The sequence below is a fragment of the Spinacia oleracea genome, chromosome 2 (genome assembly GCF_020520425.1).
Source record: "Spinacia oleracea cultivar Varoflay chromosome 2, BTI_SOV_V1, whole genome shotgun sequence".
Taxonomy (NCBI): Eukaryota; Viridiplantae; Streptophyta; class Magnoliopsida; order Caryophyllales; family Amaranthaceae; genus Spinacia; species Spinacia oleracea.
In genome coordinates this window covers 112033688-112052404 of record NC_079488.1, presented here as the reverse complement: position 1 = coordinate 112052404, position 18717 = coordinate 112033688, and the positions used below count along the sequence as shown (strand labels likewise).

Sequence of the window (18717 nt, the reverse complement as noted above, 5' to 3'; positions counted from 1 at the left end):
AACCATCACAAGCAAGCCAATTCTTTGTCGTAGTAGGGCCCATTGGGCTTGGGATTGGACACATCATATTCATACCCATGAAGAATATAATGTTACATAAACCCATGTGATTATGATGTGAGCTTATGTTTTTTTTTTTTTTTTTAATAGGTAAGAAGAAGGGACCCTAACTAAACCAGCACCTAGCACAGGTTAACCAGCCCAGCTCCGCAGGTCATCGCTTGAGCCACTCCCAAGCATTTTGCAGTTGATGGGGCTCGAACTTGTGACCTCCAAGTCACAAGGTGAATTCCCCACCAACTCCACCAACCTATGTTGGTGAGTTCCCCACCAACTCCACCAACCTATGTTGGTTATGTGAGCTTATGTATTGCTTCTAATTAAAGCATGTAGAGTGATTGTAGATTGGTGTAACCTAACAAGGTTTGGCGTAGTGGTAAAGGTTTGGCGTAGTGGTAAAGGTTTGGCCTTATAACCTTTAAAGTCATGAGATCAAATTTCACCAGGGGCTCTTTAATGGTGATGATTCCCTTACCATCCCCCATTTCCAATGAGTTTGACTGGAAATACTCGTGATACCTACCATCTTAGGGCTGTGAAAAGTATTATCTTGGAATTCAACCTTAATCTTAACTAAGTTAATACTCCGTATAACATTTGTTTGATTCACTAAATTTTGAATGAAAATAATATGTTTTATTGTCTGGAGGAAATAAAAATTTAATTTTGCTGAACTTTATCTGAACTAATATAAACTTATTGAAATTAGTCAAAAAAAAAAAAAAAATTTGCCCTAAATGGATCAAAATAGGTAAAAACGTGTTAAACAAACAGACTTTTAGTATACGAAAATTGAAAAATGATTTCTAGACAATCAAACAATAAGATAATTAGGGTACTATCAAATAGTATGTGATTCTAAACGTAAACAAAGAATACAACTTTTGATGCTAGGTATATTTAGTATTGGAATCAAATAATTACAAATGGAATTTAATTAGAGGAGTACATCTTAAGTAAACTAAATTAAAACACTACCTAATTGTCAAAATCATCAATATATAGTTTGACACCATTATATAAAGAACTACCGTACCAAGCTAGCTTGCTTGCCTAACTAGTGTAATCTTCCTAATCTTTCACTCTCTAATTAATTAATTAATAAGCAACAAAATTAATTGAAATGAGGATAATTATGATGGCAGGAAAATTAGCATGGGTTATGTTTATGGTGGTTAGCTTGGCGGTGCGAAGCTTAGCCACCGTGTACACGGTGGGCGACGCTAGTGGTTGGACGATTGGGGTTGATTATGGGACTTGGTCTGCTTCTAAGACCTTCGTCGTTGGTGACACCCTTGGTGAGTTCTTTGTTTCTCTCTTTAAAACATGCAACTTTTAAACGTGTGTGTTTATAACATTTTGATTTAACTATTAGTCTATTATCAAAGGTGAAGCCAAAAATATGTTATGTATTAACATTTATTTTCATATACGAATTACTAGAAATAAAATGGGGTCAAAGTGAATTATGTTAATAGTGCAAAAAGTCAAAACGGTGCGAGTATTATGGGACAGAGTAAGTAGCTAGTCTATTATCAAAGGTCAAATCCTCAACAAAATTACTAAAATTTTTAAATGTATATGTCAAAATAATAAAGTATTCAAGGAGTGACTAATGAAATTGAGTTACCAGTTAGCAAAAGTAATTTGATGAGGTCACGACTTACGTGGCACCCTCGTGGTATCATTTAAAAAGTGACACGTAAAACTATGATGTATTTTAATTGTTGTAATTTAGGACCTTTATAGAGCAATTAAGGGCTTGGATACGTCAAAATAATGGAATAATAATGTAACTAAAGCTATTCTTTTTTATAATGATTAGTACTGCTTTTGTGAGAGGAGGAATTACTACATTAGTACTCGTATTCAATACGGAGCAAAAGGAAATCTCCGTATGTACTGCGTATAAATAGGAAAAAAAAAAAAAAAGACTACTTGTATTATACTGTATGCAATTGCTATACAAAACTTATACTTTGTATAATACGATCTTATGTAAGACCGACTAACTTATACTCCCTCCGTCCCTTAATACTCGCACCGGTTTGATCGGTGCGGAGTTTAAGACACTTGAATTGACTTATTAATTTAATGAATGTTAGTTGATAGTAGAGTATTTTTTTGATATAGTAAGTGGGAAATGCGTAAGAGGTGGGGAGTGGTGAGTGGGGGTTGTAAATTTTTAAATGATTTTTTATAGGACGTAGGGGTGTATGTGGGTTAGTAGGTAAGTGTTAGAAATAATATAATATTAGTTAAAAAATTCATTTATAAAAGCGGTGCAAATATTAAGGGACGATCCGAAAGGAAAACGGTGCGAGTATTAAGGGGCGGAAGGAGTAATTATTAGTACTGCTTTTGTGAGAGGAGGAATTACTTCATTAGTACTCGTATTCAATTGGAGCAAAATGTATTATTTATAAAGAGAAAAAGAAAAAAAAAAGGCTACTGCATATTGTATCCAAATGTTATACAATATACTTACAATTCCTCCGCTCATACCAATTGAGGTTGGCATGAGTGATTAAGGGTCTCTTGCTCCTTAACTAAGGTCTCGGATTCGAGTCTTGGGAAATGAAAAAACCTCAACTGGGAGGGATGCTGCCCATTGAGGTACTCATGCAAACTTTCGCGGGAGATTAGTCCATTCGCCGAAAGCGGTGGGAACTCCTCGTAGTAGAACCAAAAAACAATTCCTCCGCTCATTTTTACTTGCAACGTTGATAACTTCTATGTATATCATTGCATAACTTTGATCTTTAGTATCTTTCACTCTTTTTAAACAAAAAATATAAAAAGTTAATATTTTGAAAATTTATATTTGAAACTAATCTAACAAGATCTCAAATGATAATATTTTATCTTACATATAAATCACCAAGAATAGTTAAAATAGAATATGTGAATAGTGTAAAAATTCCAAACATTAAGAGGAATAAAAAAAATGAAGTGTAAGACGTTCTTATGTACTACCTCTGTTCCTTAATGTTCTTTACGCTTTGGAATATGTGTCTAAAGTATGAAAACTTTGACCGTGGATTCCCACTGTTACATACATCAAAATGTTATCATGTAAAATCTTGTTAGATTGGTCTCGTTATGTATTTTCAAAATATCAATTTTTTATAATTTTTCACATACGAAAATGGATATATAAGTCGTTAAATATTGCATTGGATTCCGTGCAAATAGTAATCGTAAAGAACATTAAGGAACGGAGGTAGTATAACACCAACTTATTAACAAATAGTAGGTACTTCGTAGTTACACATTGTGATCAAATAGTTATGTTCTGTTAATCGTACTTTCAGTCAAATAGTTATATTTTCTATTCAAATAGTTACATTTTGTCATCATATAGTTATGTTAATCAATGTTGATATCAACAGTCTTATGCATATGACGGTTTCATAAAAGACTTACTCCGATTGTTATAGTTTGATGATTAATAAATACTTCTATGATAGAATCATATTAAATGAAATTAAGAAAAGGGGGACAATGACAATTTGGATGGAAATGGCAGTGTTCAATTATGGAAGTGGACACACAGTAGACGAAGTAAAGCAAAGTGACTACAAAACATGCACGATTGGAAATTCAATTACAACAGACAATAAAGGCAAAACTTCAATTCTACTCCAAACTTCTGGGACACATTTCTTTATTTGTGCTATTATTGGTCATTGCGGAAGTGGTATGAAACTTTCTGTTAATGTTTTATTACCTTCTACTACTAATAATTCTACGTCTCCTACCTCATTTCCTTCCACCACTCCTACACCAACTCCGACCGCCACTAGTGGTGTCTATCCCACCACCACCACCGGCGCCACACCGTATATGATCCCGGACTCAGTGGTCTCGTCTTCGAGGAGTGTTCTATCTATTTTTCGAGGTGGCGGACTCGTGTTTGCCGGTGTTGTTTTTGTAAATTTAGTTCATTTTTTGTGATTTTGGGGGTGTGATGTATTTTCCTTAGCCGGGTTAGAGGCAGTGCTTTATATTTTTGGTTGTTGACTTTGTTGTAAGATTATTTTCAGTTTCCTATATGAGTGTATAATTTTTTACTATTCTTTTGAATTCAAATATTTGTTGAATTTATAACAACTTTGTATAAATAAAATAAATGGACAGATAATAATAATAATCTCTGTTTTATAAGGGAAATTTTGATGTTATAACAGTGTTACAGTAAATGCTTGTTTGGTGTCCACCTATATAATAATGTATAGAACCTTCGCTCACAATCGAATAATGTAAGGCGTGTGTAAAGCTACCCGAAATATTTAATAAATTAATTCCCTGATAAAATGCAAAAATTGTTTATATTTTGTCCTTTAAAATCACATATAGTGTACTTGTCATTGTTGAAATTTCATTTTCCAATAATATTTTGGAAATATAAGCATCGGAAAAAGAAAAAGAAAAAAATTGATGGGGGCATTGCATCCCTTTCGATCAAAGCCTGCAACCCGCCTTCTAATGTGACCCACTTGATCGATCTCTCACCTTAATCATATTTTTGTACCATCTTATAAAAGTTTTGCTTTATAAATTTGCAATATGTTATTAATATTCAATTTTTTGAACAATATGGTAATGCAAAAAATTTATCAAGAAGGATAGATATTTATAAATAGTCCGACTTTCCGGGTGGATAAACATTAACATGAACATATTTGTACGAACATTCTCATACTGATAGGTCTCAAGTTCGATTTCTCACTCTTTCATCCATAATTTGTATTATCCGTGTGGCTTATTCGAGAAAAAAAACATTAAAAAATGTAATGAGATTTGATTGGTTATTATTAAAGATGGTTTTGGATCATGCCGGTCAGAGGCCCAACACGAAAAAAGCCCGATCAGGGACACTAGCTCGAAGTTGCATGTGGTCAAAGCTTTGAGCCCCATTTTTTTGAAAAAAACACAACAAAAGACATGTTGAATTTAGTAAACTTACTTAAGCACGATGGCCCGACCCGGTCAGCACGACGTCCCATGTGCCTGGGCCCTGTTTTGAAAGTTATGGCCCGGCCTGCATGATACAGAGTGAAATTGGAGTTGATCGGGCCTGTTCAGGCCCGTATGCTCGACCCGAAGCCCGCCCAGATGGACCCACAGCCATCTTTAGTTATCATAAATGAAGTATTGTGGCCGTCAAAATGTGAATAAATAGACCCACGGCCAAGGACATACGATCGAAGGCGTCTGTGTCAGCCCAACAACGTTGATACGCAAGTGGGACATGAGACATGTGCTCTGTCAATCTCTAGCATCATTCTAGATGTTCTTTGCGGCCCTTATCGCAGACCCAATCCATTTACGATTATACTGCTCCATGTTAACTGAAGAACCTTGAGAGAATTAGGAATTTAGAGAGAGAGAGAATCGAAGAAAGTTGTGTTTATTAACTCAATTTCTTGAATTAGAAGCAAGCCCAATAGTAGCTTATATACAAAGCTTGTAACAACCTTCTAACAAACTTTAACTACTTTATAACTAACTTGCTAGAAATAAAATTAAAGATAAAATAAATATACTACTTCTTATACTCCCCCTTCAAGCTGGACTTTAGATACAAGTCCAAGCTTGGCAGACAATAGATGATGTCTAGAAGAAGCTAAGGGTTTAGTAAGAAGATCTGCAAGCTGCAAGGAACCAGGAACATGAGAGGTTTCAATGAAACCAGCCTCCACTTGCTCACGAACATAGTGCATGTCTCTTTTAAGATGTTTGGTCTTCTCATGGAACATGGGATTTTGAGCAAGATGTTCTGCAGAAGTATTGTCACAAAATAATTTAACAGGCAATGGAATGTGAACCTGAAGATCTTCAAGTAATCCTTGAATCCAAACAAGCTCACTAGCAGTGGCAGACATGCTTCTGTATTCTGCTTCAGCAGATGATTTACTAACAGTGCGTTGCTTTTTGGTTTTCCATGAGACTAAATTGTTGCCAAGAAATACAGCATAAGAGCTGAGAGACCTGCTGCTAAATTGGCAAGAACTCCAATCAGCATCACTGTATGCATAAAGTTGTGTATCAGAAGCAGATGAATACCACAATCCCTTATCTAATGTACCTTTTAAGTACTTTAGAACATGGAGAGCAGCTCTGAGATGAGGCACTTTAGGAGAGTGAACAAACTGACTGAGATGCTGAACACTGTAAGACAAGTCAGGCCTTGTGATTCCCAGATAAAGTAATCGACCCACAAGCCTTCTATAAACTTCTGGTTCATCAAGCAAATCACCATCATCAATGGATAGTTTTAATCCACAAGAGAGAGGGGCAGGTGCAGTGGAACAATTTTCCATACCAGCATCAATCAATATATCCTGAATGTATTTTCTCTGAGAGAGAAAGATACCTTTATCAGTTCTATGAACTTCAATACCAAGGAAGTAAGCTAGGTGACCAAGATCTTTGATTGTAAAGGCTACATCCAAAGCAACTTTCACTTCTTCTATTTGGGTTTTGGAAGTGCCAGTGATTAGTATATCATCAACATATACTAAGATTACAAGAAACTCTCCATTATGAGTTCTTGTAAACAAAGAATAATCCTGTTTGGACTGCAGGAAGTTCAAAGACTTAAGAAATTTGTTCAATTCTTTGTTCCATTGTCTAGAAGCTTGCCTTAAGCCATATAGTGACCTTTTCAATTTGCAAACTTCACCAGGTTTAGCCTTAAGATAGCCAGGTGGTGGTTTCATGTAAACCTCCTCATCAATATAGCCATGCAAGAAAGCATTATTAACATCCAGTTGATACAATTCCCATCCTCTGACAGCAGCAAGAGCAATAACAATTCTCACAGTAGCCAACTTAGCTACAGGAGAAAAAGTTTGAGTAAAATCCCTACCTTCAACTTGCTGATAACCAATAGCAACCAACCTAGCTTTATGTCTGTCTATGGAGTAATCAGGATTAAGTTTTGTCCTGTAAACCCACTTGGATCCAATGGCCTTTTTATCTTTGGGTAACTGAGTTAGTTCCCAAGTATCATTGCATTCCAAAGCTTGAATCTCTTTGTCCATAGCAAGCAACCAATTAGTATCATGTTTAGCTTGGTTGTAATGTTTAGGATCATTGGGAGATTGAAAAACAGAAAAAGCTAAGGAATCCAAGGTGTCAGAACAACTGAAAACCATATCAGTTATCCAACTATCATCATCATCAACATAAGCAGAACAATCATTCACAGTGAATGAAAGAGATTCAGTAGAAGAAGGAGATACATGTCTGTGAGGGATATATCCTCCAACAAAATCCTGAAGCACAGTAGATGGTTTAATGATTCTGGTACTTTGTCTAACAACATTGTGAGGAACAATTGTGTGATTGTCAGAAGTGGTAGGAATATGTAATTGAGTATCAATAATGGGTGAAAGAGACTGATTAGCAGAATTAGGGACATGATTAAAAATGGGAGTAGAATCATGAGGAGAGTGATTACTGTGTAAACTATTGTGAGAAGCATTTTGTGGAGAAGTATTTGTAGATAGAATAGGAGAATGAGACAAGTTAGGTTCAGATGAAGATTGTGTTTCAGAAGAAAATTCAAAGAAATCATTTGGAGGAGAAATAATAGGTTCAGTACCAAACTGTACTGTCTGAATGGGAGCAGGGATTATGGAATTAGGTGATTGAGAAGATTTGTATGGAAACACAGTTTCAAAAAATATCACATCTCTGGAGACAAACACAGTGTGAGTGTCCATATCATACAGCTTGAATGCCTTGTAACCAGCAGGATAACCCAGAAACACACATCTCCTAGTTCTGGAATCAAATTTATCCCTCTTGAGCTGAGTGTTATAAGCAAAACATAAAGAACCAAACACCCTTAGGGTATCATAAACAGGAACACTCTGAAACATAACCTCAAATGGAGATTTCCACCCTAACACCTTTGCTGGAATTTTGTTTATCAGATGAGTAGCAGTAAGAATGCACTCTCCCCAGAACTTCTTTGGCAATCCAGCATGAAACCTCAAAGCTCTGGCAATTTCAAGAAGACTCCTGTGTTTTCTCTCAACCCTACCATTCTGTTGAGGAACATATGGAACACTCTTTTCATGTAATATGCCTTTGCTTGCAAATAGAGCTTGGCATGATTCTTTCACCACTTCAGTGCCATTATCAGATCTAATTCTTTTGATTTTCTTGTCAAATTGTGTGTCAACCATAGATATAAACTCTGCAACTACCTTTTCCACTTGCATTTTGTTATGGAGCAGAAAAGTCCATGTTACTCTACTATGATCATCTAAGACAGTCAGAAAATATGTTGCACCATCCAGATTTCTAACTCTATAAGGTCCCCATAGATCCAAATGAATCAATTCAAAACAAGCAGAAGCTTTACTGTAACTAATGTTGAAAGGAAATCTATGATGCTTAGAACTACAACAAACAGCACAATTGTATTCTGTAACACCTTTACAATAAGCAGCATTGACAAACTTCATTTTTGACAAAGAAGGATGCCCTAATCTGGCATGCAAAAGATCTAGTTTATTTCTGTTATCAACTTTAGACTGAAACAAACTAGTGGCAGTTTTATTTGGAAAAACACTTGTGTGCATATCAGTAACAACATCCTCTACTACATTAGCTGCTGCATTACAACCATAAGCAACATCCTCTACACCTTTAACATCTGTGATTTTGGTAAAATAGTATAAACCTTGTTTCCTTGTGCCAGCACCAAGCAATACTGAATTAGAAGGGTTCTGGAAACAATACCCATCACCAGTAAATATAACCTGAATACCAGTTTGTTCAATCAATCTACCAACAGACAACAAATTGTGTTTGAAACCTTTGACCAATAACACTTTGCACAGCATCAGTTTATCAGTTAAAATAACATCACCTATAGTATCAACATTCATTTGAGAACCATCAGGCAAACCAACCTTAATCACCTTCTGAAGTGTTCTTTTGTTTATCAGAATACTCTCATCATATGTCATATGATCACAAGCACCAGAATCCACAATCCACAAGCAATCATTTAGCACATTGTTCACAGTACAGTTAAAAGAATGAGATATGATACCTGCATAATTTGCAAAGGAACTGGATGTTCCAGCCACATCCTCACCATGTGATTGCTTGGTTTTCATTGCTTTCATGACTTCTTGGCAAATTGCACTCAGAAATTCACTTCTCATAGCTCCAGAACCAGATAAGTTCTCATCAAGTGGACTATCTCCAACATCAGAAGCAGAGTTCACATTAGCTGCCATTCTGCTTCCATCAGATTGATATTGTGACCCCTTAGAAGCCTTGATAGTATTATACCAATCAGGATATCCTATGAGCTTGAAACACTGATCAACAGTATGCCCTTTCCCTTTGCAATGAGTACAAACCTTGAACATCTTCTCTTTCTTGGTTTCTTTCCAGTCTTTCTTACCACTGCTGTACTTCTGTGATTGTCCACCTCTGTATGATTGAGCAACCATAGCACTGCTATTCATAGCATTGACTTCAGCATTGCCATTGTTGACTTCTTTCTGCTTTTCAATCTGCTGAGTAATGGCAAACACCCTATTTATGCTTGGCAGAGGATCCATAGCCAACACATTTGTCACAGTGCCTTCAAATCCTCCATTTAATCCTAGCAAAAATTTCATCATCTTGTCTTCTTCCTCAAATTCAGCCATCTTTTTCAAAATTTGACAACTACAGCTACTCAATGCTCCACACACACATGTAGGAAAAGCTCTCAAACTTTGCATCTCATCCCATAGTTTCTTCAGTTTACCATAATAGGTAACAATTGTCATGTTCTCCTGATTTAAGCTATCAATTTCCTTTTTCAGCTGATAGATCAGAGGACCATTAGACTGTCCAAATCTTTCATTCAATTCCTTCCACAATTCCACAGCATTATCAATATAACCAAAATCATCAGCTAATTCATTGCTCATAGAACTCAGAATCCAGCTTACTACCATAAAATCAGCACGTTTCCACTTATGATAGTCTTTGTGATTCACAGCAGGTTTCAGTATTCCACCATTTACAAATCCTTCTTTGTTCTTAGCAACTAACGCTCTCATAACATTTCTCTTCCATCGCATAAAATTCATGCCATTAAAAACTACAGAAACCAGAGAAGCAGTTGGACTATCTGAATTTGCTATGAAATAAGGATCAAGATTACCTCCATTTTCACTATTGTTCATATGAGAATCATTATTAGTTTCAGATCCATCAGTCGCCATTGCATCAATCAACTCAAACAAACTCAATCAAAGTCACAGATTCGAGCAAGAAGTTTCGCAATCAGCAAGAAACTTCGCAGCAAATCAAGTAATATGAAACTGTTGTGATGCACAAATTTCAGATCAAAAATCGAAAACCTAAATCTCAGAAACGAGATTGAAGCTCTGATACCATGAAGAACCTTGAGAGAATTAGGAATTTAGAGAGAGAGAGAATCGAAGAAAGTTGTGTTTATTAACTCAATTTCTTGAATTAGAAGCAAGCCCAATAGTAGCTTATATACAAAGCTTGTAACAACCTTCTAACAAACTTTAACTACTTTATAACTAACTTGCTAGAAATAAAATTAAAGATAAAATAAATATACTACTTCCTATATTAACTTACCTTAAATTCTTGAATGGAGTAGCTCTTTCGAAGAACTACAGTTTTGCTTATTAAATCAGATCAGATCGATCAGAAAAGACAAAGTGCACTTACATAAAACATTCATACTAGACTAGACTAGACTAGTCTAATCCAGATCAGAAACTAGAAAAATCAGACCAGACGAAGCAAACAAAGTCTAATCAATGTTACCATGTTGTTTTTTTTGTTTTTTTTTTTGTTTTTGTGTGGAAGAGCTCTTGAGAGTGCATTGTAAAGAGATAATGGTAGCGAGAGCTCATTGAAGAATCATATAGCAATGTACATGCTCTAAATGAAAAAAATAAGATATAAAAGCACAACATAGTAAAGTACATAGTAAAGAAAATATGATTCGGGGGGTAAGTTCACGAGTTAGTATGAGTTTGAAATACGAATGAAATTATTTTGGTATGAGTTTGAAAATTTATTCTTAATACACTATGTTTTGTTTTAACTAAGATTGAATATATTTTCTTTTATCTGATACTCGAAGGTTTAATATTTCCTCTGTTCCACAATAGATGCATCATTTCTCATTGCACGTATGCCAACGCGCTTATTTGAACATTAATATCTCTAAATGCGTATAAGTAAAAATTATAAATCGTTGATCTTTGGAATCCTTGTATAATACAAATTTAACAAGATCTTACTTGACTGTGTTTTTTCTTACACGACAGTGAAAGAAAGGTTGTCAAATTTGATTGATGAATAGTGCACAAATGAGAAATGATGCATCTATTGTGGTACGGAGGAAGTATAACTATATGGAACATACTCATATTTAATGTGCATATAGACTATTCTTAGCGGACACCAAAAGGTATTTTACGAAAATAACCCTCACATACTCATATCTTCACTTATGTAATAGAGATTATCAAGTAATTCGTATTAAAATTAACCTAATCTCACTTTAAAATACATATTAAGCTCTAATGAAATGTGATAAACAGTCTAAGCTAGAGAGGTTCAGAATTCAACCGTAGATGAAAATCAAGTTTGAATTCGTCAATAAAGTTTGCACCTTCCAATCAGCCGTTATACCAAACAAAAAATCATTCGGAGTACTACATGATTAAGTACATGTACATCGGAGAAGATTTTTAAGGACAAGTCCGCAATGTACATTCCTGATTAAGTATAACGGAGAGATTCTCAAGGGTAAGTCCGAAACATACATTATCATTCATAATTAAGTAATATCTTCTATTTATACGGATTCCAATGCAATATTTTTCTCTTAATATATCCAACTTCGTATGTAAAATAATTATCATTCGTATGTAAAAGTGACACAAGCCAACGATAAAAGTGAACCCAACCAAAGATATAAATGACTTTATTCGAGAACTAAAGTTACCTTACTCAAGGATAAATGTGACTATAATCAATGAAAAATGTGAACCTAATAAACAACGAAGTGACTCGGGTCAAGAGTGATATACTTGTAACAACTTATAACTATGAACAATACAATACCAACAATCAGAATATACTAAGGGGTCGTTTGGTTCGCACAGGGTAAACGGAATGAACTCAACAAAGGAAAAGGGGAGGAATGGAATGTGAAACCCTTTTATGTAAGTAGTTGTTTGTTTTGTTCCATTACTTTCTTCCTTCTCACACCAACACACCAGCCATCTTCCACCACATTCTTCCTCCCTCTAATGGTTGCCGCCTGCCCCCTCTCCCCACATCTATGCCATTTTATTTTCCGGCCACTCTCACTCATCTTCCGCCGGCCGCCCCTCTCCCCACATTTTCATTCGGCCGCTCTCCATCAGCCACCGTCGTCGCTCTAATATCTCTCTTTCTTCTCTTTTTGTTTCACCGTGTTCATAAATGGTAGAATTTGATGCTTTATGGTCAAATTTGGCCATGAAAACTCCAGATCTGAAGTTTTCATGGCCAAATTTAACCTTACAAATACATAATTTCTTGATGGGGAAGTATGTGGGGTGGGTTACGATGGTTTTTGATTGCTTAGGGTAGGTTTTCGAGTGGTTTTTGGTGGTTGTCGACGTGGATGGTGGTTCTAGGGTGGTTGACGATGTGGGAAAGGGTGGGTGGAAGTCGATAGTGGGTGAGTGGGGTGGTCGCCGGAAAGGGTGGAAGTCGCTGGTGGTTGAGTGGGTGGGGTGGTCGACGGGAAAGGGTCGAAGGTGGGTGGGTGGGGTAAGGTGCATCGACGGTGAAGGTGGTTCAGGTGTTCGATGGTGTTACATTGTTGGTCAATGGTGGTGGTCAACAATTTTGTGGGTGTTGGGGGAAAGGGAATGGGAAAGTCTTGGGGGGGAGGGTAGGGTATCAAGTTAGAGGCTTTTGGGGGTAAGTGAAAAATAAAAAAGGGTAAAAGGAATGACAAAAAAGGGCAAACAAACAACAACAAAGGGATTCATACTAGTTCATTCCCTTTCCCTTTCCTGAAAACCCCTAACCAAATGCCCCCTAACACACAAGTATAATATAGGTAGTAGGCTATGCGGGGCTTGACCACACCATGTACAATGTTATACATTGCTCTACCATTTGAGTTAATAGCCTTGAAAATAAGGTAACTTATAATGTTAAATACGGGTTTGGGCCGCACCCGTCATCAAGAGAGAGAGCCCACTTAACAAGTCCAAAGGAGGTTCCACCTTAAAACCATATGGCAATAAGGGGAGTAGCCCATTGGCCTTATTAAGTGATTAACTCTCTCATTTTTTATCAATGTGGGACTGTCACACGTGATGTTTCATGGGTCAGATCTTAACACTTCCCCTCACATGTGAGGTTCCTTTTTTAGTTTGGCCACGTGTGATGTTTCATGGGCCAGAGCGCGTTTCTCGACATATAACTAGAATAAAGAAAACTAATAACATCAATAAGGGTAACTAAAAGAACAGAACATGTGCAGATAATCTTCCACTTTTAGGTCACCACACAATAAATTATCGTAGATCAGTATTTTTGAAAAGTTTGTATACATGATAAAAATTTGATGTATATAATAATGAGAATTTACTGTTAAGGCAAATCCACACTATACAGTAACATAATCAACACACGGTTTTGGATCAACATTCCAGTAATTTACCCAAAATCAAATCAAATCAAATCAAAATCTCGCATTTTCGTAACAGATTAGTTACATAATTGAAGAAAAAAGGGTGTAAATTGCCAATTCCAGCACCCTAAATAATGGGCAAAAAAGAATCATTCTTCTTCTCTTTTAGTAAAGTCTTGATGTTGCTATAATATTCTTCCTTTTCCTTTTTTTTTTTTTTTTTTTTTTCAGTGACAAAAGAATAAAAAATTTCATAAAATAATAAAATAATACTCTTAAGGAAGCCAGCTAACCCAACCCCGTAAAAGCCAAAAAAGCCAAAAAAAAAGCACTAGCACATGGATTACCTCTTCCAACCTACGACACCTGTTTCTTTTTTCTTCCAACCGTTAGAAAAATAAAAATTAAAAAAAAAGTAAAATTGTTCCATTATCTTTTCTTTTTTCTTCACCACCTTAAAATAAATAAAGTTAATTAAAAATAAATCTTAGAAAACCAACAAATTAGCACGAACTATCCTAACTGGACATTTTTGGCATTTCACATGGTTTTCTTCCCATCCCAATCTCTATGTTAGCTGTCTTTTAACTCTCTTACTTAGTTCTTTTTGTACGAAGCGTTGTGTTTTGGTGTTGTTTTTTCAATCTGTTGTTCTCTAATCTAAACCATTTTGTACTTGTGTTGTGTTTTGGTGTTGTGTTTTCAATCTGCTGTTCTCTAATCTAAACCACTTTGTACTTTGTGTTGGGTTTTGGTGTTGTGTTTTTGGTGTTGTGTTTCTAAAATGCAAGTGAATATTAAGAGAAAAGAAAGGGAAATAAGAACGATAAATGAGTAATAATTAACAATAATATTTAATATGCGATAGAAGTGAAAACTACAATTATAGGACAAAGAGTAGTGCTAATAAAATGCAAGTGAAATTGAAGAGAAAAGAGAGGGAATTAAGAACGATAAATGAGTAATATAATTAACAATAATAAATAATTAATAAAGGGAGTAATAACAAATGAAATATCGGCTGTAAAAATAAAGTCTCAAATTACACCGCCCATCGCAACAATAACCACCACCGTCCAACAAAACGCCACCGTCAAATTAAACAAAAATAAACAAATATACGCAAATCGAGAAACTAAATTTTAAAACCCTAGAAAAATAATAAGTGGAGAAAGAGATAATAAATCAAAAGATATCTCTCGATCTAGAACATCAACACGGAAGCCAAAACGACGACGGCGGCAGATCCACCGAAAGCGATTCTGTTCAAAACGGCACCGTTTGCGCTGTCAGCGGTGGGAGCATTGGCTGGAGTCATACCACTGGGACCCATGGCGGAACCGGGACCGGCGGCAACAGATGGACCAGAGGCGGGGGTATCGGCGGCGGCGATTGGAGAAGGTGGTGAAGCCATTGGAGAACCAGCGGGAGTTGCAGCGGGAGACATCGTCATAGGAGGAGTGGCGGTTGCGGTTGGTGGAGTAGCCATCACCATGGGAGGAGACGCCATGGTTGTTGGTGGAGTAGCCATCACCATTGGAGGTGACGCCATGGTAGGTGGAGACATTGGAGAGGCGGCGGGAGCTCCGGTAGGGGATTGAGCAACGGCGGAGACGACGAGGAGAGCGAAGATTGAGGCGATGAGTGCTCCTGCCATTGCTAACTAATTTGAGTTTTTTTTAGAGAGAGAAAGTTGTTTTTTCTAGTGAGAGGATTCTGAATTGCAGAGAGTGTTGTGAGTATGAAGCGGTAGAAGAGTGCGGTGAAGAGAGAAGATGAGGGGAGAGGTTGTTTATATAGAGAGAGAGATTGAAGGGTTTAAAGACTTTCATTTCGAGGAAAATGAGAATTTCGAAGGATTAATAACATAAAGACTTTTCTAATTTCTAATTTCTAATTTCTAATTTCTAATTTTATTTTTTCAAAGGAAATTACGTAGAGCCGATTAAACTGACTTGTACGGTGTACTCGGTTACTTGACCCGAGTTATTCAACCCGAGAACTAAACTCTATGGTCTCTACCTAAAGTGAATAAATTACTCGATCCGTATTGTAAACGGTTCGAATTGTTCGAATTGTGCAACGCTCATCACGAATAGATGTTGGATAGGTGTGTTGTCATTTATGGTTCATTCGCAGCCAAAAAATAAAATGTGTCTAATGTTAATGAGGCCTGGATAGATAAGTCTCAGGTTCGAATCTTCATTTTATAATTTGTATTACCCTTCTGGTTTATTCGCACTAAGAAAAAAAACTTTCAATTTGAATTGTAAAGCAACTCAATTTGTACAAGGCTAACCACGAATAGACACTACAATCAATGTGTTTAGCATAAATTGTATATCATCATTAGTCCATCCAAATAAATTAAGTTTCGAATCGACCTAAAATCGAAATCTACTGAATTAAGTCGACCAATCGACCTAGATTGATCCAACCAAAACTCTATTCAAAATGTCAAAATTACTTGACCGAAATTATAAACGACACAATTAGTATCACGTCAACCATATATAAACCTGATAATCAATGGTTCAATAATGATTATATTGTATTTTCATCATAGGACTATCCAAGTACTATCAAGTATGGTGTGATTCTATTTAATCGACCTAAACCCGAGATCCACCCAATTAGCCCGAATCGGATCCGGCCCTAACTCGATCCAAAAGTCCGGATTGTCAATTGTCATTTGTCACCTTATTTATTAGAGTTCAATAATAATTGTGATTATGATTTATGAGTGTCCAAATTATTTATTGACAACTCATAGTCTCATACCATGTTACCTGTCGTGGTCCACACCAAATCCTAGCCGTTTCAACCCTAATAAAAAAATTATAAGAAAAATTCAACCATTAAATCTAAACCGTACACGTAAGAGAAACGAGTTGTTTGCCTTTGCTGGCGTGTTGATCGGACGGTTGTAAAAGTAGGATGCAGGGTGGCTATTGTGGACGTTAGTTTGACAACCGAAAAAAATTGTTTTCCAACCGTTGAGGATTTAAAAATACAAAATAATATTTTAACGTTTGTACTATATAATAAAATATTTTAATAAAAGTAAGTGAACCGTTATGATTAGCACGTTGTTGGGGAAATTATTTAATAGCCGGTGGTTTGGTGTTGTTTGATTAGGGGACTATTAATCTCTTCTCTCAAACTAACGGACATATAATTGGATAATATTTAACCTTATATTATAAATATATAACTTTTGAGGCCAGGTGATTCGAATCCTGAGTGTCTGTGTGCGATAGATTTGGTGTCTGGTTCGAATCGCACATGTTGGTGGTTCATATTCCACTACAAGAATTAGTAACTTTAATGACAACCTAATAACGACGGGTCAAAAATCTTGTCGTAAAAGGCACAATCAAACAAAAACGGGAACAACCGTCGCAAATGTATTAATGACAACCTCCTTTTATGACTGGTTCACAACAGGAAATCCCGTCATTAATCAACGATTATTGTCCTTTAACGATGGGATTTCCAGTCGTTAATGGCACATTTTCTTGTAGTGTTTTGAGTGTTTGTGTACGATATGTTTCTGGTTTGAATCCGTCCCATTTATAATTATATATATAACACCAAAATAAACATTAAATTATAAGTATATTGTATGATTGTGAAGTGTTAATTGTAGTGATTAATGACTAATGAGTGGCAAGGTTGTCCATTTGTTGGTTATGTGGGTTGTCTTCTAAGAGACTTTTTGATTATTTGAATGTTTGTGGCCGGCTGTCTATGAACAATATATTGGTGGCCTACTCTTTGATCAATTATTTTTCCAATCTTAATTTTCTTTTTTGGTTTAGCTTAATTTGGAAGTTAAAACTAGGTGTGAAAATCCATCATGAATGTCGATAATTGTAAATTTACAATTGTTAAGCTAGATTACTTTGTAATGAAGTAATATAGTGTAAAACCAAAAGGGAATTCTAGAGAAGATTGACCACCTCTATCATTATTATGTGTATGAGTACACAAGGTGTCGTTTATGGTAAATTCATTACTAATCATAATTTGTTTCCTTTTAATGCTCGTCGATTATGTACTTTTTTTAGTTTAGGCGAAGCGATTTTGATAAAGTGCACAACTTTTTTTTTCACAGTACTTTTTGATTTTCATTAAGTGCGTCTTACTTCAATTAGGGGCAATGAGGTGCAACTAATACTAATACTATAAGAATTTGTATATTTAATGACAACCTAATAACGACGGATTAAAAATCCCGTCGCAAAAACATTTTGTGACGGGCTAACAACAAAACAAAAACGGGAACAACAGTCGCAAATGTCTTTTGCGACGGGTTAACGACGAGATTTTCCATAAATGACGACCTCCTTTTATGGGTTCATAACAGGAAATCCCGTCATTAATCAACGATAATTGGCCTTAGCGACGAGATTTTCCGTCATTAATAGTACAATTTCTTGTAGTGTAAGACACCGGGAAATTTCAATCGCCATAATGTGTCTAGAGCTTTTTTTACACTGTATTGTTGACCTTAGTAAATGACTAAATGAAATTACTACTTATATAAAAAGAGAAATTAGTTTATTTTACATTTATATTTATGTAATACGGTACTCCGTACTTTACTAACCAATAGAGTTAGAAATGCCTAATTACAACTTGTATTAAATTAAAATTTTAACAGATCGAAAGAGGATTACTTGGTTAAAAAGCATGGACCATCAAGGACTTATAATTAATCATTGAATTTAGTAGTTTACTGTAAAGTTAAAACTAGGGCTGCCAGATAAGCCAAATTAGGCTGATTGATAGGTAATTAAACCATAAAAATAAAATTTACTTTTTTTTATATAAAAGTAAAAAACAAAAACAAAAATTGATAAGGAAATAAGGAATGCATGTGAGTTAGTGTTGTGTTTTGGTAGTCTACTTCCTTAAAGAGTTTAGTTCTCTCAACCTCTTTA

General features: G+C 35.7%; 2 protein-coding genes across 4 annotated transcripts; one reads left to right on the top strand and one right to left on the bottom strand.

Moving 5' to 3' along the window:
• Window positions 1-23: 23 nt before the first annotated feature.
• On the top strand, window positions 24-5052 carry LOC110803186 (blue copper protein). 3 transcript variants are annotated; one of them, XM_056837875.1, is made up of 3 exons: window positions 24-318; window positions 1206-1358; window positions 3590-5052. In XM_056837875.1, exons 2-3 carry the CDS (start codon window positions 1223-1225, stop codon window positions 4015-4017), a joined length of 564 nt encoding a protein of 187 aa, XP_056693853.1. In that variant the 5' UTR covers window positions 24-318; window positions 1206-1222; the 3' UTR covers window positions 4018-5052. The 3 variants fall into 3 exon arrangements, with proteins under 3 accessions (XP_056693853.1, XP_056693851.1, XP_021864675.2); XM_056837873.1 differs by lacking the exon at window positions 24-318 and adding an exon at window positions 1058-1122; XM_022008983.2 differs by lacking the exon at window positions 24-318 and having other exon boundaries at window positions 1099-1358.
• Window positions 5053-14729: 9677 nt separating this feature from the next.
• On the bottom strand, window positions 14730-15557 carry LOC110803911 (uncharacterized). Its single transcript, XM_022009490.2, has one exon. The coding sequence runs from the start codon at window positions 15426-15428 to the stop codon at window positions 14976-14978; it is 453 nt and encodes a 150-aa protein (XP_021865182.1). The 5' UTR covers window positions 15429-15557; the 3' UTR covers window positions 14730-14975.
• Between the last annotated feature and the right edge of the window lie 3160 nt (window positions 15558-18717).

Coding starts and splice junctions, on each gene's coding strand:
- LOC110803186 (XM_022008983.2), top strand. CDS start 1,184: ATGAGGATAATTATGATGGCAGGAAAATTAGCATGGGTTATGTTTATG. Junction 1,359..3,589: donor CGTCGTTGGTGACACCCTTG/GTGAGTTCTTTG, acceptor TGGAAATGGCAG/TGTTCAATTATGGAAGTGGA.
- LOC110803911 (XM_022009490.2), bottom strand. CDS start 15,428: ATGGCAGGAGCACTCATCGCCTCAATCTTCGCTCTCCTCGTCGTCTCC.